This window comes from Chlamydotis macqueenii, chromosome 1, assembly GCF_036417535.1.
Source record: "Chlamydotis macqueenii isolate bChlMac1 chromosome 1, bChlMac1.mat, whole genome shotgun sequence".
Classification (NCBI taxonomy): Eukaryota; Metazoa; Chordata; class Aves; order Otidiformes; family Otididae; genus Chlamydotis; species Chlamydotis macqueenii.
Genome location: NC_141556.1, coordinates 198,992,095 through 199,018,449, shown reverse-complemented (window position 1 = coordinate 199,018,449; position 26,355 = coordinate 198,992,095). Strand labels below are relative to the sequence as shown.

The following is a 26,355-nucleotide window of genomic DNA, read 5'->3' as shown; positions in this document are numbered from 1 at the left end:
ATCTGCCACTTAAATCTGCCCCATTCCCTGCTGTTGGAGACAATCACATCATATAGTTCATTTCCCTAAACGTATGAATTGCCATTTTTGAAACAGTTAGTTTTTTGAAAACATGCTGCACATCAGCTCCACCTGCTGCAGCCCCACAAGAGACCCAGTTGAGCTCAGATGTGATAACGGTTCCTGCCACCATCATACCAACAGCCAGGTATGTCCACACCAGATGGTAAGTAGCTTTCCAAATCACCCAGGTGAGTTTCTTCATCCTCTCACACTTCTATTTGTGGAAGGAGCAATGAATTCCTAGGTCTACCACACCAGCAGGTTTTGTAAAATATATAAAACTCTTCACCAAAGAGAGTAAGGACATTTTCAGGGAGGTGAGATTATGTCTTTGTATTAATTTTCTTCACACAATAGGTGCTAAGAAGCTCTGATTAAAGAGGCACAGTCTGAGAAAGATATGTCAGAAGAGCCAGTACTGGAAAAAATGGGTAATTAAATAGCGTGGGAGGGTCCTCGGTCAGGGGGTCTGTAAGCTCTTAAGATACCAACTTTCAGCTGACTTCAATAAGATATTGCATTATTTTTTTTTCCTTTTTTGTTAGCAGGTCAGTCAGCTAAAAAGCTTTGTGTTTGACCATATGAACTGTGGGTGAGTAGAACTTTTACTGAGTCCTAACCAGTTCATTCATAATGGAGCGACTGAAATATAACTATTGCACACCTTGAGAGGCATAATAGAAAGTAAATAGGATGACTTTTCCAAAGGAAAATGGAATCCTTTTGAAAGGAACACTCAGTAAAAGGTGAGAGCATGTATAACATTTAGAAAGCCCTTGGCAAAGTTTTTCGTAAGAAGATAATATGGAAATACAACCATTAGATAGGATAATATTCTGTCAGTTCAAAAGTAGGGTAAGGGAAGGAATGGAGAATGGAGTATGATCAGTTTTTCAAAGAAGGGCTGTTAAGATGAGGATATTTAAAGGAATTGGATTTGTTTTTTTCCTTAATGATCTAAAAAAAACCCCACCAAAAAACCCATAGTGATAGTGAGATGGCAAAACTTACAGCTAACAGCTATGAAGTAAGCAGCCAGAAAGGCTGGAGGGGATCTGTAATATAGACATTAAAGGTACTGAGCTTGTAAGTTTAATGATCCTCTCTCATAATGAAGGACAAAGGCAACATTCAATGCAAGAAGATAGACAATTAAAAGCAAGAGAGAGAATATTATTTTTATTTAACACTGAAAAATAACCCTGCTCAACTACTGAAAAGACTCATCCAGATACAGGATTTAGTAAGAGTTAGAAAACATTTAGTCCTTTATATGGATAATGAAAACATCCAAAGTTAATCCATAAAAGACAGCCTTCACACCTCACACTAGATAGAAAGTTGGAAAAAAATTTCCCACGAAATATGTTAGCATGCATTCCACCTTTTAACTGCCAGTTATGGAGAGAGACACGATCCTGGATTAAATCAATCAGTCATATGGTACAGACAAATGACTCAGAAATACGGCTCTTGCTGTTCTTCAGACTTTATATTTCTCTGAAAAATGGGTATTAGTAGTACAATGTTAAAAATGAAAAATTGTTAAGAATATTTCTGAAGATGTAGTAAGAACCTATGTTAAGTCCAAGCTTTTGACTCCAGTTTTCAAGGAAGCTAGGTCAATAGACTTTACGTACAGTGAAGATCCAGCTAAAAACACCAAATCAATGACAATCCTTGAGAATTTTGAGAACTCTTCTGTATTTTTTGAGATTTTCCCTGTCTTACAGATAGACAATATTTCTCTTTGTACTAAATTCTCACACCCGAACCACAGAAATTATAGCAAGTATCAGCCTTACATTGCTTGCAAAAGTGACAATTATGTAGTAAGATAGGAAGTCACCATTTCCAACTGCTCTATGAAAGCCACTAGCAGTTCAAAACTCTCAAACTACTATTCACTCAGAGCATCTTCTTCCAACTAGACCATAATCTAATCACTCATTGCTATAATGCATAATCCGCACATTAAAGATTCTTCTCCGTATTTCATCTACTGTACTGAATTTCAACACCAAAAAAAAAAAAAAACCCAAACTGAAAAGAATTACTCTCAATTGCAAATCAAGACAGAATTTTTACTGAAAAGTTAACTGTGCTGCACTTAAACTATTCCAAAGCTGCTATGCAGGAGTCAGTAGGAATAATGATTTACATGTGCAATGCTATTAGAACCACAATACATCTTCAATTGAAATTATGTAAGAAAAACGGCTAAATAAAGACTTTGCCAGAATATTTTCCTTTGAAAGAACGAATGAAAATGGCAAATCTCAAATTGGTGTAAATACAGCAAAGATTAACTTTCCCATCTGAGAAAGCAAAGTAGCCAGCAATACTTCACAGGGCTATGGAACACTTGTATTTAACAATCTACAGGTAGACAAAAATGACATGTTACTATCCTGCTGGAGGAATATTAATTCTCTCTTTTAAATGCACACGAAGTCATAGAAACATTAGATTCAGATGCAACTCAGGTATAGCAATGGCTATAGTAAAAAACTACCATGAAGACAGCAGCTGACACGCCATAACCTATGCTGCAGGATACGTTTTACCTTGCAATGATTCAAAGGCATCACACTCAATAAAAGCTGTCCAAGCTACTTCACATTTCCTGAAGAGTAAGAGTACGCAGGTGAACTGTTAGGCTGGCATAGTGTATGCCCTATAAATAATACTGGCTGCCTTACGGAAACATTTTCATGAAACCGATTCATGACATCATGTAGCTGCTCCTTGTACCTTTTTACTACGGTCTCTAAAGTCACATAAATATGCATGAGTGCAACACTCTCAAACATGAAGCCATCTACTCAAATTGTAATAAAGTTTTGAAAGCACTTTAAAAGTCAAAAGCATGGCCTTCTTCTAGAGGGGGCCCTTTGCATCAGAGCTGTCAAGCTCTGCAGGCAGAGAGCAGTTATGAAAGCAAATTCCACAGAGGTGAAGAAATATGGGCAGAGCAACAGAAACTGAACAAGAATGGAAAATTCATGCATGCTGCTATTTAATTAAGACCCTCTGTAAGTATAAAACATACTGAAAATGCTCTGTAAAACAAAAATATATACCAAAAAGGTTGGTTTGGCCTTATCATAAAAGCAGTGTGGATGGGATGTCATGATACCACCTTTTCTTCTGAAGGCAAAGATGACAGAGGGCAATCCAAGGCTCAGAGAAAGATATTCAGCAGTGTCGCCATAGGAACCATTTTGCAGAACTGTGTAGGAGCAAAAGAGCCTGAGTGATGGAAGCATTTGGGGGGGTGGGAGGGGGGAATAGTAACAAAAACCTGAAATGTAAAATCAGCTACAATGTGCTATGACTGGGGGACAGCTGAATCTGTGTGGTGCCTGATACATGGGCAAATCAAGATTAGAATGAAAGCGTGGCTCAATTCAATGCAAAGACATTGCAGATGCAGAGTGAAATATGCAGTCATCACAGAAGGAAATTTTAAAGCAATCCAGAGGACTAGACAATGAGAAAAAACACATATCTTCCACACATGGTGAAACCAACTGGCAGTGGAAGCAAGCTGTGTTTCCCTGGAAACATCAAAACAAAAGTTGTGTGACTTTCAGTCAGCAATATTTTCTGAGACAGCAGTAGGACCTATATTAAAGGCTTGATCTTAGTATTATGTACATTTTATGTAAACCAGAGTAATTGCTCTGAAATAAGCAGAGTCATTCTGGTATGAAATTAATATAAAATGAAATATTTTTTCTTCTTATTGGAAATATGGAATTAGTTTTATTCACAATGATTTATTTTTATTAATACTTGGTTTTGAAAATGAGTCTATTCCAAATTTTTTATCCTAAATTTTGTGGATAATTGTATCACAACTCCAAACTGGGATTTTCAGCACAGATATACAGCAGGTCAAATCAAATCTTTTTGGTTCTGAGCTACCTTGAATCTCATAAACTTAAAACGCCAAGGCAAAATGATTAACCTAATTCCTATTAATAAAAAAAACCTATGCATGGAATATGGTTTTTAAAGAACACAGCAGTAACAGCTGCCAAAGAAACAACGTCATCAGTCACACACTTAAAGCAAATTATCTAGAAAGGCACACTCATGCAGTGAACCTCAGCTTCCATGTATGTCATCTCAAAGCTCTGAGCTTCCAACAGGCTTAATGGGTTGAGATATAAAAACAGTACAGGCTAAGCTATCGTTAAACAGAAGAGGAGAAAAACAGAAGAGGAGAAAAACACCCGACCATTCTCATTGGGCTCATATGTCATCTGATAGTCTTTTATACTAATGAAATCTTCCTTTGCCTAGGGCATGGCCATTCGTATTTCATATCTCATAAGAAAGTTCCCTAACCACCAGGACCTAGATGACTGTGGTTTAGGAATACAACTGCCTTCAACACTTTCTGCACAATAATAAATGCACGCAAGCTAACAATAAATACATTAAGCAGGAAATTAAAGAACGTCTCCAACCATCAGGGGAGCACAGTATTGGTAAAGTCTTGCAAATAGAACTGCTGGCAAAATAAAATCTAACTGATTTTAAATGGCACTTGATCATTTTGTGAAGAAGTTTTCTGCAACCACAGGAAATTGGACCCTTTAGGGTCCTAAAAATATGCACTGTTATTGGAATTATAATGAAAAACAGTCAACACAAAATGAAAAAATAATTTTAGCAAAGTCAGGAGTACTGAAGAAACAGAAGAATTGTTATAGAGGATGAAATGGAGAATGAAAACACCTAGAGAAGGAGCAAATTACAGACTGGTGTAATGAGACAACTACATAAAGGTACTAAAATAGCTGAATACAGCCAAAAGGATGAAGAAATGAACTGAACATAGTGCTACAATCTTTTAGATATGTCACTTACTCGCCTCATAGCTGTGAGCAACTAATCTACTCTTTGCAAATGACTTCTTTGTTAAGTACAAATGGGACTAATGCCTATTTTACTAGACAGAGATGATCTGAAAAGTAGCTAATGTCTCTAATGTGTCCCATCAGCCTCTAATTTGCTACAGAGAGACTCTAAACCAAAACTCCAGATTTGAAAAGGAAGTATTAGTTCTCAGTTTCTTAAAAAGATGCTTTTTCCCCTCAAAAAAGAAATCAAGTGACATTACTGAAACATTAAATACAATTTAAACCACAAAGATTTCCATGGAAAGGATGCTGACTGTTTTACCTCCTGGAAAGAAGAGAGGGAAAACACTTACTACATCAACTGACATTACTAAGAGCAAGGTAGTACTCTGAAAACGCAAAGGGATGAGCAGGCGGTATAGCTCCTGAGGTGAGGGCATGACGGAGTTATAAATACTCTTCTGAAAACAGATTCAAATGCAGGTGCATGTCTGGTAAAATGAAATCAGGATGGGTGCCTTCAGCAGAGGTGCTTCACGCAGCACCCCAGAATGCTGCTTCCTGATACCAGCAGCCCAGAAACAGCTTGTGTTGCTAGTATTTATAAATTTTGTGATGAGGATGGAAATTCTGAAGAACAAAGTCCATCCATAGCAGAGATATGGTCTTGTTCATTAAGTTTATTATTTTAATGCTTTGTGTGCCTAGGTAACTAATTAATTAGATTGGTACTTTGTTGTGCTATATAACAGAGAAAAAACCCTCAATCTTGCCTCGAACAATATAAAATCCATACTAAGTCTGAGCTTTTTTCTCTGTCAAATATGAATGTCAGACTTTTATGTTAAATTCCATTTGTTCCTTTGTACTGTCTCTGCAATCAATCATCCTCCATGCAGTCATTAATTATCATTCACAAATATTCTTTATTTCATTAAAGCAATTCAACTTGAACAAAGAATTAAAGGAGAGACATTTCAGCAATTCAGGCTTACCCTGGTAATAGCTATAAGTAGAATTTGGTTTTGTGTCTCTAAGACTCAACTTGACTGTGAGAACACCACAGACCCACCTGAGGACGAGCAGACAGGGGCTATATCTCAGCAAATCCATTCCCATAAAGCCTGCAAGGAGCTGGAATGAGCTCAGACCCTTTGCATCCTCAGTGTAAAATGAAAGCTGAGCTGCCTTAATCCATGAGCAAAAAGTTTATTTACTGTTTCCTCACCTTCTTCAACTCCATCAAAAGACAAGATTTTATAAGAAAATTGCAAGATCCAGACAAGCTAAGTGTGGGTTAAGATAATAGTTTTATACTGTATAAATGGTAAATCTAGACAGGGTAAACCTAGACACTGGATTATGAACTAAATTGTCAAAGGGGACAAAAAAAGATGCACACATATGTCACTCCACATATGCAGTGCATCACTCTAGAGCAAATATTCGTGCAAGAACACAGCACAGCACGCTGCTACACTGACCATGATTTCAGATGCCATTTCTGGTTTTAAGGCTTGCTCTTACAGATGAACTCGCAAAAGCAGACAAACCTGCAAATGCAAAATACAGAGATTGTTCCTGCTTTGGATTTTGAAAACATTAGATACAAATTAATAATGGTGGGTTTTTTTCAGTTTTCTATTGCCTTTTCTTTTGACAGACTCAGTTCTGAAGAATAACTCTGGACAGTCGCCTCTGCTACACTTACTGTTCAAAATCTATTCTGCCATTGCCATGAAAGTTTTTGGCTGAAACACTTTCTATGTGTTACCGCTTTACGCTTGTGCTTCCTAGTACTAGGACTGTCTTACAAGGGTGGGTTTTGTTTTTTTTTCTGATACTCATTTATCATTAAGTCTTACAGATTTAACAAAAAAATAAATAAATCTTACTGGGTTTAATATGATAATATTTTCTTAGATATTCTTAAGGGCTTTTTACTGGAAGAGCTTTCTATTGTCCCAGTGAATGGATTCAGTTCAAGGTCTTTGGATCTGAGAACAAGCTATAAATGGCTTGGACTGTGAAAACGATATCAGGACTGCTGGACTGGCCTTATGTCAACACATAGCATGGCTTATCATGTGATGTTGTATTTAGCCAACAATTTCATACCAAAATAAAAAAAAAGAAAACATTTTGTTCTTATTGGGTATCTGAAATGGCCAAACACATCAACTTGCTCAAACCTCAGTAACATATTTGTTACTGTATCTTATCTTCCCTATGAAAGAGTCTATTAATAAATAAATAATATTTAGACAGCCACATCATAACTGAAAAAACACCTAAAATGTCAAATGTTATAACTTCATTCCAGTCATCAAGTTATATGAGAAAAACTTGCTGGTTTAAAATAATTTTTCTCTGCTTTTTTTCCACCTTCCTACTTAACAGCATCAGTTATTCTTTACTTAAGGAGTCAGTGAAACTTTTAAGATAAATAACATAATGAGGCAGCTGGGCAGGGATACCTTCCACTAGACTGGGTCGCTCAAAGCCCTATCCAGCCTGGCCTTGAACACTTCCAGGGATGGGGCACCCACAGGTTCACTGGGCAACCTGTTCCAGTGTTCTACAACTCGCATTGTAAAAATTTTTTTCCTAATATCTAATCTAAATCTACCTCCCTCTATTTTAAAGCCATTACCTCTCATCCTATTACAACAGGCCCTACTGAACAATCTCTCCCCATCTTTCTTGTAGGCCCCCTTGAGGGACTGGAAGACCACTATCAGGTCTCCCCAGAGCCCTCTCTTCTCCAGGCTGAACAGCCCCAACTCTTACAGCCTGTCCTAACAGAAAAGGTGCTCCAGCCCTCTTATCATCCTTCTGGCCCTCCTCTGGACCTTCTCCAACTGGTCAATGTCCTTCTTATGTTGGGGGCTCCAGAACTCCAGGTGGACACAGTACTCCACATGGAGTCTCACCAAAGCAGAGTAGAGGGGCAGAATCATCTCTCTCGACCTGCTGGCCACACTCCTCTTGATGCAGCCCGGGATGCGGTTGGCCTTCTGGGCTGTAAGTGTACATTGCCAGCTCATGTTGAGCTTCTTGTCCACCAGCAGCCCCAAGTCCTTCTCCTCAAGGCTGCTCTTCATCCATTTTCCACTCAGCCTGTATTTGTGCTTGGGATTGCCCTGACCCATGTGCAAGACCTTTCATTTGGCCTTGTTGAACTTCACGAGGCTCACATGTTTTTTCTTACAAACAACATTTGTTTTTATCTTGGTTTAGATTTGAAGATAGAGTCAGAATAACTCCACTCTACTTAGTACTGTGCAGTGTCTAATATATACAGCCTCTTGCTGATTTATGCATAATTCTATGAAGATTTTGAACACTTCATTTTACAAGAATATCACACACTACATGGAATTTATACGACTTAAGAGACTTGTATTTTCAAAAATAACAAAAAAGAAAACATCTTAAATCTCTAATTTAAACTAAATTGAAATATTACATTATTAATATAATCAATAAATTAAAAAGTAAGAAAATTCTGAATTTTCAAATATCAGTAGTGGTATAATCAGAACATGTACTCATTGCTTATTCATGTGTTCCTACTTATGTAACAGAAATCTTTAAAGTAGAAAATGAAAACCCTTCAATAACAAATAAAAAAGAAAATCAAGCAACCCGGTACTCTTAAAAGTAAATATATTGATGGATTATCAACAGCATTACGTTGCGCAAGTAAAACATATTTCTTCACCTCTTCTTTTCAGCCTCCTGTGCAAAGCAGATAAGAAAAACTACCATATATCTGTTCTTTCTCTCTTAAACAAAATGCAAACAAATGGAAAATCAGACTTTCTGAATTGCAGTTTGATTTTAGTTTTACGCACAGTGCTTCTGGTCATTCCAGCAATAGGCTACTTGGAGGAATACATTTTTGTCTGTTTTCACTGTAGCCAAAATCCTGCCTCTTTTAAAGTCGTTTCCACAAATCCTGTTGAATTTAGTGGAGACAGGACTTCTCTTCCAACCAACCAAGATCTGTGTTAGTGAAACATTGTGCACCAAGCTCTTGTGCAAGCGCAGTGTCTAGTACAAGATTCTGTCTGGCTATCTCAGCCTCTTGTTTGTCTATTTAAGAACTCATTTGTTTCTTATAGCTTTTTAGATCTTCCCAAATCCCAGTGGTTTACAAAAATACATCTATAACAAACATATTCACAGTAAATGGGTCCCAGTAACTAGGGCACTCAGCTAAACTTTCCAGGATATTTCTGATCCCAGTTTAAGACAATCCCTCCCCTCCCACTCCTCCAGGAGAGGTTATTTTAAATCCAGATCATTTTCCTGAACAAGAACAGTGTTATATTATTAGGTTCTTCTCATAGATCTGCAGGAGCAGATTGACAAATACCCTTTACTGATACATTTCTTCAAAGGGAATAAACCTACAAATTAAACTCATTTCTCAGCCTTCTGCTAAAGGGAAGACAGGTTTATTCAAACCCTTTATAATCTGCTGTGGGATATCTGCGCTGCTCAGCAGAATGCCTCATTTCTGTTCATTCTCGCTAACTCAAGTGGGAAAGCACCAGGCAGTCTTTAGGTAGATTACTACCTACAAATATAAATGCTTGAAAAATTACACAGGGAGAGATCTGTTAAGCTTGAACTCCCAAGGCATTTTATATGATTCATGCAGCACTTCTTTCAAAGAAGTAAGCCTCATATTTTTTAATCTATGCAGGGATCAGAAACTCCCTTTTATTTTAATTCCATAAGATGTTATCGAACACTGATCATCTGTACAATTTTCACTTCAGCAGACACAAATCACAAACATATGCGGATACCCTAAAAATGTTAATAACTCTTCAGCTTCGTAGAAAATGGAATCTATTCTTCCTCCATGTGTAATCCCTCTGCTCACCCAGTCATGTGTGAAAGTTCTGAACGGCAACCGCTAACGCTTGCTGTATAATACACCATAGACAGCAATTAAGAGAGGGAAGCATAAGGCCTCCTCTAATCTGGCAGCTAGCTATTTCTGATGTAAGTTTGGATATTGTATAGCCAGGAAAAGTGTTACAATAAAGTCTCCTTTCAGAAAACGACGCTAAGTAGGAAAGTACCCATCTATCTGTTTAAAGAAGCCTCCTGAGTATCTGCTATTGTGAAGACCACTCACCAGGGGAAAAATTTGCAGTCGTGTGCCCATTCATTGGGATGACTCACTGCCACAGCTGTTTTCAAATACCAGGGCTAACACAAGTAAAGGGTTGAGGTTTCTCAGTGGGTTCACTGGGCAAGGATATGGAGATCCTGAAGAACCACAGGTGTGTTTTGTTCAAGAAGCAGCACATTGCAGAAGAAAGCCTTGCCCACAGAGCAGGAGGATTCCCTCACTCCAAACTGCTTGTGAAACACTGACAAGCTGAAGGCAGTTATAGACAAAGGGATTAGATGGTGGCCAAACAGAGATAAGTACATCCCAGAATATTTTGTTCAAAAACATCCAGTGGTCATTCAGTGATACCAGAAAGAAAGTCCTTATCTTGAGAAATTCTTGTACTTGTGTTCCCTGCATCTCTGCCACATCCTTGCTAAAGGCATTAAACTACAAGCCCAGAGGATCTGCAGCTGATGGGCCTCTTCAGTACAGAGGTAAGGACCAGGATGGAGCAAGGTGGCTCAGGCATAAGTTCTGGGAGGTTCTCTCACAGATAAAATCTGGGCCAGGGAATGTTTGGGAGCTTACTAACTGGTACTAGCCAAAATCATGCCACGGAGCACCTCAGCATTTAAGAACACAAACAATTGCTTCACAGAGCCTCCAAACCTTTCCCAGCAGTGCTCAGCTCACAAGTCCACACACAGTAAGTGATGTGTTTTGACCTCCACACTCCAGCTGTGGGCCTAGGCATGGGCCAAATGTGGAGGGCAGACAGCAAGTGAAGAGTCAGGGTCCTGGTTCAGAGAGGTGATCACATAGGAGAGGAAAGCACGAAAATGGGTGAGAGAGAGGGCACAGGGTCCCTTCAGCAAACAAGACAGGCATGCTGTTTGCATATAGCCAGCTCATTTATTGATTGATACAGTTCATTTATAACATTCTATACAACATATATGTATTCTCCAGTGTAACTCTTTCCTTTGAGAGAAAGTAGTGTTAGGTGTTTGCTAACACAAACTGATTTGCCTCAGTGATGCTTAGCTGCAACAAGGTTGGGACTGGCTGAACCGGCTAAATGCATTTATATAACAATTTCAAAAAAGCAACAGCATTGCTGCAAGACTCAGGCATGAAGCAGTGGTCCTCACTCAGCTGAGACACCGAAGCCTGAAATCTGAAATGGAGCTGTCAGCTGAGAAAGAAGAGCTCACCCAGATCTACAACATTGCTCCCCCAGTGTAATCAGTCTGGAGGCAGCAACGCTTCTACAAGGTCATTAGCTCTTAACCAGCCGCTCACCCTCTGGGAGAATTTCGGATAATTTCCATGCCCCAGGGACTCTTGGAAGGTTGCTTTCCTGCTGATACTGCATAGGCTGTTGAACTGCTGTCAGGGGAAGCTGCAGCCCTGCTCCGCCAAACAGCCCCTGGGGCCAGCACGGCTCGGCACCGTGTCGCAGCAGCAGCAGTGGCTTGGCTCCTCATCCACAGCTGTCCAGGCTGGACCAGTTTAGAGGTGGAGCTCATCCACACGTACCAGTACAATAGCACACAGGGTACTTAAGAGCTACCTGTGCACCCACTATGGTTCTGGCCAGTCCTGCCAATGCAGAGTTCAGTACACCAGAGCAACAGGCTAACACATCCTTCAAGAGAAGGATGCATCAAGAGAAGCGTGGCCAGCAGGTCGAGGGAGGTGATTCTCCCCCTCTACTCTGCCCTGCTGAGACCCCACCTGGAGTACTGTGTCCAGTTCTGGAGCCCCCAACACAAGAAGGACATGGACCAGTTGGAGAAGGTCCAGAGGAGGGCCACGAAGATGATAAAAGGGCTGGAGCACCTCTCTTATGAGGACAGGCTGAGAGAGTTGGGGCTGTTCAGCCTGGAAAAGAGGAGGCTCCGGGGAGACCTGATAGCGGTCTTCCAGTACCTCAAGGGGGCCTACAAGAAAGATGGGGAAAGGCTGTTTAGTAGGGCCTGTTGCGATAGGACGAGAGGTAATGGTTTTAAAATAGAGGGGGGTAGATTTAGATTAGAAATTAGGAACAATTTTTTTACAATGCGAGTTATAGAACACTGGAACAGGTTGCCCAGAAAGGTGGTGGAGGCCCCATCTCTGGAAATGTTCAAGGCCAGGCTGGATGAGGCTCTGAGCTACCTGATCTAGTCAGGGATGTCCCTGCTCCTTGCAGGGGGGTTGGACTAGATGACCTTTGAAGGTCCCTTCCAACCCTAACCATTCTATGATTCTATGATTCAAAGTTTCACCTAGTAGGACTATTCTCATATAGACACCTTTTTTGAGTGAAAATTCAATACTCTGGTGACAGGGCATTTTGTAGAGAACACTTTTATCTGTGCCACAAAAAAGCCAACAGATCAATTGCTTCATTTCATGATCCCATACACCTCACTCAAGTGCTGCTTCCCTTGGCAGATTGCAGGTTAATTTGCCATATATTATGATTTTGTAAAATAAAGCCTGCATTAAGGTAATATTAATATTAATTTTAATATATCTATTTTTATTAAAGTCTCTTAAGACAAAATCTCTCCTATTTTCATTAAGTCATTTCTTGATTAAATTCTCCTAGACTTCACACAGAAATTATATCTTTACCCAGCAGTTACTCAGACCAGCATCTGACAATTTCACTGCAAGATCTGCTAGTGCAAGGAGCCCAGGGTTTGGCCTAGAAATAGTCATTTGCAGCTGAAAACAAATCCAGAAACAAACACTTGGTCAGGTGGTCAATCAGTTCTTTCACCTCACAATTTTGTAGAGCCGCATTTTGGCATAGGTGGAGACCAATGCGTTAGTCACTTCTTGTTATTAATTCATTGGCAATTTTGTGGGCATTTCCCATAATGAATACTAAAATCTCTACTTCTACAGTGACTACAGAAACGAGTCCTAAAATGTCAATCAAATTAACACAAACAAAAAGATAAAGCTTATACAAATTTTAAAGTCACAATTTGTTGAATGGCAAATTAATTTTGTAGAGAAAAAGGATTTTTTTTCTTAAAAAAAAAGGAAGAAAATTATTTATGATTGTGTCTTTTAAACTAAAAAAAAAATACAGGAACACAGTATTGACGAAGTTAATGACTCCTATTTAGAAATAAAAGTCTAATTCCCTGAACACGCCATATGGACAGCTTCTGTTACCAAAAGAGTTTCACACTCAAGACATTTGTAGGAGCAGTCACCAAATATATTTTCAGCATTTAATGTCAAATTAGACTTTATTTTGCTCTCCTTACTCAAAATAAGTATCTTTTCCCAAAGTAATCCTGTTGAAACTGGGCTGATGATAACTAGTAAGAGAAATAAAGAAGTAACATCTATTTATCCTGAGTAAAGGTACCAGGTTTTGGTCCCACAGTATCAGGATTATATACTTAGTTTAGAATTGTAACTTGATTTATGTTATCAGTTAGGGGTTACAAGATCCTGGCCACATCTGCTAGCACTTCTCTTTGCTTTCATACTCCCAGGCACACCTCACTACATCAAAACTCACAGAATGATTTTTTTTTTTTTTTTATTGTTACAGTTGCTTCACAGAATATTCTACTTAAAAAAAAAAAAAAAGAGTTTCTGGACAGTGCAAGCAGTGGGCTGCTAGGATGGTCCTTCAAGTCCTGCTAGTCCAGTATGGTACCCTGGTGTGTTCATCACGGTCAGCAAGCCCATATACATGATTATATGACACCATGGGAAAAATCAGAATCAGAGCGAATAAGTCAGTTATTTTTAAATACTGTTTTTGGATTTGTCAGTGTTATTCCCATGTCCCCAGAACTCTCTGTGGAGTTCCTCATCACCCAAAATGGCTCCAAAACTCTTTCAGGACCCTCTGATGCTGCTGAACATAGCTAGGAAACCTCTCAAATGTTTCTGCATTTTTGGCTGACAGAAAATATTCTCAGCTATTTTATCCTCACATTCCCAGGAACAAATGCCAGAAACTAAATGTTTAAGACACAGAACAGAAGTTATCCAATAAGTGGATGTGAAGCCTTCCTGAGCAAAGAGGAAGTAGACTGAATCAGCAGTCCACTGAGATGAGTGAGAAAGTTTGATGCCCTTTTAATGATATGTTCCATGCTTCTTTCACATCAAAATTAAACAACACTGCCTGTCTGCACAGCACTCACATCGTTGCCATAGTCAGTATTTTTATAGCAAATTTTTCCTTTAAAATTAAAAACGAAGCTGAAAAATCAAAGTTATTTCAATATGAAGTATCTCCCTTAATGTTTGCCAAGCACTGATATTTTTCCCCTTGGGTTTCAGTGGAGCTGAAATAAACATAGCTTCTTCTGTTATTTTCTCAGTAGCTCTCCCTTATTGGCGTAACAGAACTCTGGGAACAGGGGATCTCCTCATTCCTTTTGCCTGACTTTTGCCAGGTGCAATGTCCATGGAGGCAGAAAGTACTTTCACAGGGGAATCATCCAGAGCCAGCACTGCAAAGGACTCTGAGCCATAGCAAGCACAGAGAATTATCCGCAGGCTTTGTTAATCCATTCAAACATTCCCTCTGCTGGATGCCTTTCAGGTAACAAGGCAGAAAGCACCGAAGGTTTTACAAAAAAATGCAGCAATTCTTGTATATTTAAGTAAAACATATAAAATATAATTAATTTAAAATTCACTGGGCATTTCCCACAAAAGTTTTACATTTATACAAGAAATTGTCTGTGCTCTATTTTATAAAATCAGTTTTAATATCATTTCTTTCAATGCGAAGTCAGGCAGATAAGGAGAAGCTACTTGACAATGGAAATCATCCAGCAGTCTTTTTGGGGCAAAGGATTAAAAGATCAATTTATGCTGCAAAGATCCTTGGCATAAGTGGAAGGAGAGGACATAACTGAGTCCCCTGATTCACACTTCATATCTGTTCTGGGGTCCATGTCTCAGTGTCAATGATCTTCCCTTCTCAAACAGAACCAATGCAGCAGAACACTTCAAGGTGTTGCAGAGGAGCCCAGCCCCATCACACACAGAACAAAAAAGAAGTTATTCTGCCCAGTTTTTTCTTTCTTCCTCAAGCCAGTGGCATGACTTTGCTTTGTTTTGTGACAGATATATTGGCCCTTCAACAGCCACAACTGAAGGCCTCTAAAGTTACCCCTGTTCAAATATCTTTGGCCATTTAATTACCTGCTTAAGGAATGGATTTATTAATAGATTGCTTGCACATTTGAGGTCATTCTTCAAATTGTCTCAAACACAGCACAGGCCAAATATTTTAGTGCTCTAAGCTTTTATTTTATGAATTTTCAGAAGCAGTTATCTTTGTAATCTATCAGTATAAGCCATTTTTTTAAAACACTTTGCTAATATTTTCTGTACTGTTTTAAGGAGGATCCTCTAGACCTATATTTCATAGAATCATAGGATCATAGAATGGTTAGGGTTGGAATGGACCCTCAAGGGTCCAACCCCCCTGCAAGGAGCAGGGACATCTCCAACCAGATCAGGTTGCTGAGAGCCCCATCCAACCTGGCCTTGAATGTTTCCAGGGATGGGGCATCCACCACCTCTCTGGATATTTGTAAAGCCCCTAGTTCAACGTTTGAGGAGGGAACTACTAGACTAAGTACTGAGACATGACATAATCAGACCCTACCAACTGCCGTCACAACAGCAATCCACTAAAGTCACTGGAATATTCCTAGGAAGATGATGCCAGAAAGACATAGCAATTAACAGCTGAAACCCTTATTCATGCAGATCAAACTATATGCTCATAATAGCCCCTTCTAGGCACAGGGGAAAAACTATTCAATCTCTAAATTTTCAAAGAAAAAGAAAAGCGATGAGAAAATGAAGATGAAATATTTTTATATCCCCAATAGAGTTGCACAGAGACTGCTCTGCTAGTGTTCCCACAATAGAGTGAAAATCGTTACAGAAAAAGCTGCTGTCAAGTGTGAACAAGAAGATCAAATCCAGTTCTTTGAAAGACAGAAGGAGAGTAACAAGTACCATAAAACATACAACTCACAAGGCAAATAGCAACTGCATTAGTCAAAATGTTCGAAATTATATTTAAATGTGTCTTCATCTAGGAATGAATTTTAAAATGTTTACCTCTTTCTGAGCTTTCAAAGTACCAAATATTTATTATTTGTTTGCAATCTGCAAAGAGAAGCAAGTTTATTCTCTTTTGAACCAATGCAGGAGGAAAATTATGTGTTAGGAGTAGCTTACATGCCTGTCCTGGGTCTGTGGAAAAAGAACATTTAATTCTCTTTTCAGATACTCATTCGAAGTCCTCACTTTAAAAAGCCAAAGGTTAGTGACAGGAACAAATAATATAAATATTATTTTATGGGTTAAGTCTTTTTGCTTTCTTTAATCATGAGGATATGAGGGAGGTGTTATATGCTTTTTAAAAGGAAATGTATCATTGATCGTTTTAGCTGGAGAGAATGTGAGTATATATGGTTATAAAAGGCATATTCAGAAAAAACCTATCAGGGAGACAAACTACAAAATTTGAGGAATCCTCAAGACAGCACATTTAAAATCTCTGGATTATTTTTTTTTCCCTATCATGGCTTGGACACATCCCTGTGTTCCCTCTAAGCAGTACTTTTGTGGTTTATGTAACTCCTACGTCTAACATGTTGGTTACTGAGATAATTTCTGTCTCAGCATGTCCTCAAAACCCACATGTGACGAAGGAATATTCCCAGAGTAGCAAATCCACAGTTACCCAACTACCAGTCTGCCTGGGCGGGCTGTATGCTTGAATGATTGACTCCATCCTCAGAAGTGTAAAGAACTGCAAAGGCAAGGCTCATCCTTCCTGAGCAGGTACTCCTGGCCCCTCAACACACCATTTCTTCATTGCAGAACATGTGCTAAAATGATGATCAGACCTGCTGCCAGGGACCACCTGCCTGGCAATTCGTGATCTGCTGGTTTTGAGACTGTCAGTCACCCCTCTTGGAAGACTCTAGAGAAAAGACCTGGGTAAATATCACACATCCTTGGCAAGACTACAAGGCAGCAAAACGTGACCCAGTTAAACTCATACACGTCATGCTATTTTCCACCCTGCATCCATTAAGGCTGCCATTGCTGCTCAGAGATAATAGAAACACTGGTCCTAAGCATCAGCAAATCAGTACCCGGCTTCTGCAGGTCACTTTTGTGATTTTTGCAAATCACTATTATCTTAGTCTCTCAAATTACTGCTAATTATTCCTAGTGGGACAACATGCAAAAACAAGCCAGGTGTTACTTCAGAGTAGTATTCCTTTTGATTAGAGTCTTATGACCTCCAAAATTTACGATGTCTGATTCAGCTACATTCCCAGAATATAAAAGGGGTCAAAAACAGGTACAAATCACAGGCAAAGTAAGTTTCTGTCAGCTGTCTATTCTGCTGGGGTACATGACCCAGTAAAACATCAGCAAAGATGCTATTTCATGGAGAGTTTCAGAACTTCAGAGCTTTGCCTCTATGGAAATAAAGCATGCAGAATACAGAACAAGATGGATGCACAGTGAGCATGAGTAAATTAATTTATTTAGAGTCAATCCATGCTGTCAACTACAATATAAACTCAGAAGATTATATTTATGAGACAAGATTCCAGGACCCAAGCCAAATAGTCAAGAACTGGTCCAAAACTACTAAGCTACACTCAAAACCAAGTAGGAAGGGAATCCTACGGTCCTAATTTGAGGTTTCAAGACAAAATTTAAGGTGGAGGGAAAAAGTGGAAATGGCCATGCAGAGCCGCTCCGCAAGTAACCTAGAACAACCCAGGCTTGTTCTCAGGCAAGGAGCATGCTACAGGGGTGACGTTAGCAGGAGGTTTTGACATTTGCCGGGTAGAAGTGACCTTACAACTGAAAGCTGCCAAAACAGGTAGTGCCAGGCCTTGCATTTGCTGCCCCTCAGGACAAGAAGCTCAGTGTTTATGCTCAGAGGCTCACTCAGGTGTTCCCACAGCCTCTGGCTTCCCACCCATGCACTTGTGGGGAGCTCATGCATGAAACCCACTCAACCCATAGGGAGACACGCGGGCTTTTCCCCTTCTTTCTGAGACCACTTCAGCCTCTGCAAAGAGACAAAGAAAAGAAGCCTTAGCTTGACGATGTGCATTGCCTAGTTGCAAGTGCCAGGACAGGAGAGAGGAAGGTAAGGAGTGACTGAATGTTTCTCCTTTAATTCATCCATCCCAAGGAAAATGGCTTTTTTTTTTTAACATCACACCTATTCAGATTAGAGGACTCTGATGCCATGAAAAGCACAGTCACTCAAGAACTCACATGAGCAAATGAGGAAAAGGATAAAAATGTGTCGTGAATAACCAATACTTAATTTTAGTCACTAGAAGAGAGTGGTAGGAAAAAAATGCATTCCTGAAAATCAAACTGTTGTGCTTGAGTATTCTCTTTATGTAACGTAAAATTTAATGAAATGCGCTTTTTTGTTCCAGTTATGACATAGTGTAATTTAGAAACTCATTCAAAAGCTTTCAATCCAATAGAGAAAGATGGACATTTTCGTGTGCAAGCAGCTTCCTTATCATAAAAAAAATTATACAAATCATAAGAGGGGAGAGTTCACTGCGGAGTCAAATTGTTCTAATAGCCACTTAACTCAACAAAATAATTTCCAGACAGCTTATTTTGTTTTCAGGTAATGGAAGGAGTATTTATCTTTAGATTGCTATACTTCTTCAGTCCTATCACTGAAAACATTTTTAAAATTACATTTTCATTGACTTGTCTTAAAGAAGTATTCAAAATTCTGAACCACTTTCACAGAGTTATTCATGTTCTCCCATGCACAACCATTAGTGGGATAAGAAAGTCATGTCATCTATTGTTTCTTACAACCCATCACAGTCTCTAGAAGCAGTCAAGCCAGCCAATTCAATTCGTCTTGAAAACCATCAAAGTCTAAACACACTTTGACAAGCAAATGGATGGGATACTAGCATTAGCAGAAACAGAAGACAGAACTTGATTCTGGGAGCTCCAGAAGCCTGCAAAGCAATGGGAGCTTAGTGTCAAAGGCTGACTGACTGTGAATAAATCAGCTCTGGGAAAAATTAGAGTTCCTAGATCATAAGTGACAGATGCCCCTCATGCTAGAATGACTTTCAGGCCACTTCATTTGAATTATATTAAGAGAGGAGGAAAAACAGTTACAGAGCAAAAGCACAACACTTCAAGATTGTTTGTGGTGGGTTTTAAATTAGTCTGCCAGTGTCAGGACTGCTCCGTTTCATCCAGTTGGTCCAGAATAAAAATAAAAAGTAGCACATGAAGAATAGACTCTCAATATAAAAAAGGTGGACAATGTACTTCCTGGATTTTAAAAAGTGATGTTTTATGCAGTTTCCAATGGTAAACAAACATAATGGGAAAGTGCTTTGCTGAAGCAATGGGCAAGTAGGCTTCCTCCCCTGCTGCTCCACTCTGCACATGATGTCCTCACAGACCTGGCTGAAAGCGGCCACACCAAGAGAGGTCTCACCTTCACAGTTTCTAGTGATCAGTGGATCTTACGTCCACAGGATGCTACAAAAGCCAACAGTATGAACTTCCCCTGGTTCAAAAGGTGCTTGAGAAAATTATAGGGGAATGGTCCTGTGGGGGGCATCAGGGGCCACATCCTCGATGCCACTGCAAAAGGATGCGCCTTTATCCTGGGAGAGATTAAAGCTGGGAGGCTATATTACAGGAAAGAGCATTGCAGGCATAAACTTTTCCTTATATTTTTCATTAAGCATTGTCTGTTGGTCACTGTGAGAGTCAGCATGCTGGACTGGATTGACTTTTGATCTGATCATACATGGCAAATACATAGCTGAGTGACTGAAAGGAAATATTTGTCCTAGAGACGGCACTTCCTCATACCATGGAAGAAGGACTGAATTATTAACTCCACAGTTAAAACAATGGAAATGAACAGGGGAAATTCCTGTCAGCTTCCACTGAATCTGCCTACATTTTAAAATGAAGAGTTGTTTGTTACTCAGCATTTTTTAAAATCTGGCCATTTACTACATGTCTGTCTATACACTTTAGAATCTAACTTTTCAGATTTAGGGTTTTTAAATCTTGGCTCTGGAGTGGTTTATTTTATTTATTTTGCATTTATCTAAATCAGTACACAGGGAAAAATTCCTGCCGGTGCAGTCTAGCTCATCTACCACAAACCTCTGCTCCCCTCTGACAACATAGGAGGCACTGGCTCAGACAGCCTGCACAATCAGTTGAGCTATTAAAAGGTGACATTACAATTTTCTGGACATTTTATCATTACAGAGTTGGTGTTTCTTGAAAATCTGAATTATAAGTGGTATTTGGAACTCCTTGCAACATAAAATTTTCAGAGGATTATTTTTGTCAAACCCTATGTTTCATATTTTAAGTGTTGCTTTATACTTTACAATGTAGTACTTCTTCCTAATAAAAAGTATTTTACATCTACAATTATTGAACAAAACATTTTAACACAATAAAAATAAATTATTTTCCAGAACACATTTTGCTGAACTCCTGGGGAAGACATGATTTTAATAAAATGGTATATTCAAAGAGAATACATTGCATTGGAAAAATTCTGGCCACCTTCAGTAATTCAGTTTTAGGTGCCAGCTTTATTCTTAGACAAGTTCTCCAAATTAAAGTTTTTGCAGGCCTAACAGTAAGTCAAAGGCCAGTAAGTATCCTTATAAAAACTGATTTATTTCAAAGGTGGAAAAGGGCTGTTAGTCTGAGCAGGTGAGCAGCAGTACAAGAAAAATACAGCTGCGCAGTATCTGGCAGGGAACCATATAATTTATTTTATGATTCACTTTCAACTTTCTTGCCAACTGCATGCCAAGCCACAGTTTCAGGAAGGAACCCACAGACCAGTACTGCCCTGTCGATCCAGGCACTGAGAGGACTGGGACTGGATTGGGGCCCTGGGGACACTGTGGGTCCCCATGAGGGCAGCCCCATCTCCTCTTATCTGCCCAGCATCGATGGCACAGGAGTGGCACGTGAGGAGGATGTTATCTGGGAGAGGAAAACCAGGAGACTGACAGGAGAGTCAGTCCTTGTCTTCCCACTTAGCCAAGGAGCGAAGCAGTGCCAGCCATTTCACTGTACTGTCAAGGTGGCAAGTATTTCCATCGTGTCACAGGTGGCCTTGTTCATTAGTACAGTCAGAAAACCACTGCTCTCTGGAAGTTCCTATTAGGAGCTTCCAGTCCTTGTCTGCTCAAGAAATGGTGGGAGGGCAGCCCACCTCCAAGGAACAGCTGGTGACACATAAAATTAACAAAATTTTGCTGAGACACTGATGCATTGATGTATGAGGCTAGGCTTCTGCAAAGGTTTACGCACATCTCCGCAGGAAGTGCTACCAGTCACCCAGACCTCACAGGCCTTACATCAGAAATTTAGGATAATGTTACAAAGCCATGTCATTTATTTCAGTGATTAAAATATCAGTAAATCGAAACACACAAATGAGCCTCTGCATAAATGGGACAAGCACTAAGCGACCTCAAAGTTAGGACAAGTGGGTTTTTTAATTTGCTTCAGGGTGCTGAGTTAGGGAACGATCATGATTTGTGACTTACTTTCGTCTGAACACACAGCTTGTGTCAAGACTAAATGAAAACTGTTTTGTTATTCTTTCTTAATTGCAAGCCTCAAAAAAGATCTAATTTATATATTGAAGATAGAAGTGCTTTGAAGAAAGGCTGAAAGGGCCTCTGTTCATCACAAAGCCTTTTAAAACTTTTTTTGCTTCTTCAGGAACCACTGAGACATCTGAACAACTTGAAAACTGCAGCAGAGTTGTCTGTCTGGGTTGCATCCCTTCAACTGCCGTTTAAAGTAACCAAGTCTGAAAAGGGTTAAGGTTATTGTAGAATCAGAATTTTCTAAAAAAAAATTCAGATAAATATCTGTAAGTGGGATGCAATTCCAGTATAACCTGAATAGAGATGTGTGACAGAGAAATAGGGAAATACCTAAGTCAGTTACTGCCAGTTTTTAAGCAGGGTTGCGCTTAGAGCGCTGATCTATCTGCCCAACACTCAACTTCCAAATGAGTGTCAGCAAATTTAAAATAACTCCAAAATTAGCTATATGAGTGACATTAGCTATGGGAAAATAACATACCATGCATTTCCCAAAGCTCAGTTTATTTTGTTTATCCAGGAGAAAATGAAGGACCTGAGCATGATATAACAGTATTGCCATGTCATTCCTCTCAAAATCTGTGTAAACAAGACAACAATAACCTTTCTGAATCTGTGTAACCTTTAATTTGGGAAAAAAAAATGGAATATCTAGCAAAACGCATCACATGTTGAACTTTGTTTAACTGTATAACTACTCATAAACAGAAACTTTTGGAAAGTGCTTATAAAACAGGTCAGTCAGAAGAAAATACCTCTTAAGCTACACTGACATTCTCAAATTAATTCCCATGCCTGCGGCACAACATTTACTTTAGGTCCTCTGCAATTTGCCATCACCCTTTTCTCTCTCATTTACACCTTATTTTTTCAATACATAAATTTTCTTCTAACTGCTGGCAGACAATGGATTTCCTTTACTGCCAGTCCCTTCCTAGCACTTCTCAAGAAAATCTGGATTGCTGCTACGGTGCTAGTGCCGACACTTGTTGTTCAGGGTCTGACTCTATATATGACTAAGACAGAGAGGGTCGCTCTCCTGAGTGGTAGCTGGGCCCACCGCTGATTCATTACTCACCTGTAACGACACATGGTACAAACCACAGCAATGACGCAAGGATGGACTCAGAGCTGCACAGCTTGATGGTACAGAAAAAGCCTTTGAAATCAGAGTTGCCTCCCAAGCTGGCTGCTGGCTTACCCCCAGCAAGCTCCACTCCCTGCCACCTCTCCCATGAGCAAGCCACAAGTGTACGAAACCTGCCCAGGTCAGAGAATGTTTTGGTTGTTTGTTGAACTTGTAATTAGATAGGGAAAAAAGTTTGAAAAGCTCCTCCCTGGCCCCAAAACCTTCTCCTCTTCAGAGTGATTTACAGCAGGCTTACAAAGAGCAGAAGACAGTCAAAGGGCTGTGACTCTGTCCAGGGCAGGAGAAGGGCAGGCTCTGAGGAGGAAGGAGCACAGAAGGAGCCTCCTTCAAACCAGAAATGATTGTGATGAAAGGTAGCTCAGAGCCAACACCTCCAAATCTTTCACTCAACATTTCCTTTTCATAATTAAAGGCCAGGATGACTTTGAGGACAGATTCTGAAAAATAAACTCCCTTTTGGTTTTAAATAGGTTGCATTACATCAATTCATACAAAATGAGAAGCACTAGTTTGCTTCTCTTGGGGCAACATGTTGTTTTCAGGGAAAATGCAGTGGAAACATGTTTATTGATGCCAAAGAGTAGAGTCAAAGAGGAACTGGAAACATTGCTGCTGTCAGAAGTGGTTGTACTTTGAAAAGAACCCAGAATTCAACATGCAGCTCCCACAGGCATCTTTCTGAAACTCTGGCTCAGTGTAGGTTGCAAACCAGAGGTGGAGTTTCTCAAGCTACATCCAGACCACCTCAACTGTAAATGTGGCACCCACCAGCAGAACTAAGTATTCAGTGTGATTGAGATTGACTGTTCTTGGGTGCTACCTCTTAAAAACCCTGAAAATCAATAATTCCTTTGCTTAGGGCAGCAGTATTTCCAAGGCACCCATGCACAGGCTTTCAATGTAAGCATTAAGTATAAGTACTTTGGTGTATAAAGCTGGAACGCAACTTCACACCAAAAAGCTTTCCCATAATTCAAGGACAGGCATAATGAGACAAACTCCATCTAACCTTTGGGGGCATCCACTCTAGAAGATGTGTTCCCTCCTTACTCACCTGGCATACACATAAAGCTCACTAGTTAAGGTAGCTCTCTTCTAAAACACTGAGGGAAGAGGCAGAGTAGTAGGATAAGTACCTATTTAAATGACTGGAAAGCATTAAAACTTGCATAAGTGACACTTGGTACCACTTACAGATCTGGCTCCCTTGAGTGCAGGGTGAGAGATAAGAAGAAACACAGAGGAAAGCAGTGTTTCAAAATAGGGAAGTAGGATATAATAAAGCGGAAGTGTGAACCCTGCAGTGAGTGTCTTTCAGAAAACATACTGAAATCTATTCCCTAGTAAATGGCTTAATAACTGTTATTACTATCATAATATAGATGAAGTGAAATTAAGGATTAGATACGGGCATTTTATGAAAATCCTCACCCTTTTGATTTAAACTGCACTATTCAGCTCCACAGCACAGAATTTTCTCAATGGCAATGTCACGATTTGCTACAACATCACAGGCAAAGCTCATAAATAATTTAGGAAAATATTCACTTGGCTGGGGAATACCACTTAGCCCCTGTTTGCAAGGCATAAGTGAGCTTTCCAAAGTACACAGGACTTGAGCTACATCTCTCTGAATAAATAATCCTCTCCCATCACACACGTATACACACATCCCCTTCCAAATTAATGTTCTTACCTTATCTTTATTTTCAGAGCCAGAATCCTCAAATTTGGTCCGAATGACAAAGGGAGTAGATAATCTCAGGAGAACTCGTTCAAATGTGGCACTGATTTTAGGAGAAACTATGTCGAAGCAGTCTTGGAATTTCAGAGTTTTATGAGTGTCACATCTGAGCTGCTTCCTAAGACCTTCTCCAAGCTGGAGAATCAACATGTTTGGATCAAACATCAGGTGAAAGGGGAAAGCTCTGCAGAAGGTGCTGATGCTAATCCTCAGGTCTAACGGGGACTGGGAAGTTCTCGGTGGAAGTGCTTTTGTGATATTTGCATTTTCACATTCTTTGATAAGGAAAGTTAGACAGCTGCAATTACCTGGATTTGTCCCCTCTGAACACAACTTGTCATTAATGACCTGTTCTACTTCCACTTCCAAGCGGTAAATCTTCTTTGCTGCTGCCTTTATCATTCCCATCATTGCAAATCCCACAATTTGATGTGGGTGAAAGTAATGAAGCATGAGATTGCCTTCAGGGAGCTCTTTGCATAGGAAAGAAGGGGATTCTAGGGTGGCCTGTCTTCCAAATGAAGTTCTAATGTGCTCCAGCAAAGCATCAAAGCCATTGAAGAAGTCTTGAAGGGTCCCGCCTACAGCTCGAAGAACTCTTTCATTCTCATCAAAGCAGATATTGAAGAATTCCTCCCCAAACTTTTCTTGCATTTCTTCAAACTTCAGACCTACAGGACAATGAGACACTGATATCAACAACACAGTATCGCTACTGTCGCATTTTCCCCTTGTTCTCTATTTGCCAGGTATTTTTCCAAGTCAGTGAGAGTGACTTTTTCACTGGGTACCTACCCATGGGACTTCTGTTTTCTGTGGTGGTTGAGAATAACCAGAATAACCAGACATTTTTCCCTGTCTTTTTAAGTCCTCATGCTTTCAGCTCGCTGTCCCAGCCAGCTACTTGTGGGATTTACACCTGCCTTTCTCCTCTTCCCTGCTGGAAGGCAGAATATATTATAAATTCCCTGACTTTTGATGTCACATGCAGTCCACCGTGTGAATGCACCCAGCCACCCTTCCATTACTGACCAAGCCACAGACGAGGCTTCTGCTTTTGTAGCCCCTCTGTTCACTGCCTCTGCGAGGGATCCAGCTCTTACCAGCTTGAAGATGAGCTACTGGAACTGAGAGTCGGGCCTTTGGCTTTCAATAAGCAATGTAAAGCCTTGCAGTCAGATGATACTTTAGTAGCTGCAGAGGGGGGCTGTGGGTTTTGGGATTTTTTTTCAGATTAAATACTTTTCTCATTATAGCTATTGGGCATTGTCAGAAGATACAAAGGAATAATTACTTCTTTTTTGTTACCTATAAAGGAGAGTAAAGCCTTTCTATTTTAGGCTTCTACACTCACCCATCTTAAAAAAAAACCTCTGCCTTTTAGAGTGATCTCAACTGCTAGTAGATGGGACAGCTCTGTGACATCTCACAATGTTACTTCAAATATCCATCACAGAAATTCAAAAGGTGTTGATTTACAGAGGTGATAAGGCTGAATGGATGAAAAAATACCAGTGATGGAAGTCCTTGGATACAAATGTGTATCAAATCCTACTCTAGTTTGTTATTTACCATTTTAAGAATAACCTAGAAAAAATAATTTTGAGATGGTTATTAAACATTCTCTTCTGTCTTATTTTAGGGAAGACATGTTCTGTTAAGTCTCATCTGTATATAATCCCTATATCACATTGCAG

At 39.7% G+C, this 26,355-nt stretch overlaps 1 protein-coding gene across 1 annotated transcript in view; it reads right to left on the bottom strand.

Moving 5' to 3' along the window:
• The window catches only part of GUCY1A2 (guanylate cyclase 1 soluble subunit alpha 2), a 146,753-nt gene that overhangs the window by 86,970 nt on the left and 33,428 nt on the right, over window positions 1-26,355 (bottom strand). Inside the window, exon 4 of the mRNA XM_086742489.1 lies at window positions 24,611-25,329. Coding sequence (XP_086598615.1) covers window positions 24,611-25,329 — 719 coding nt within the window. The remainder of the gene's footprint in view (window positions 1-24,610; window positions 25,330-26,355) is intronic.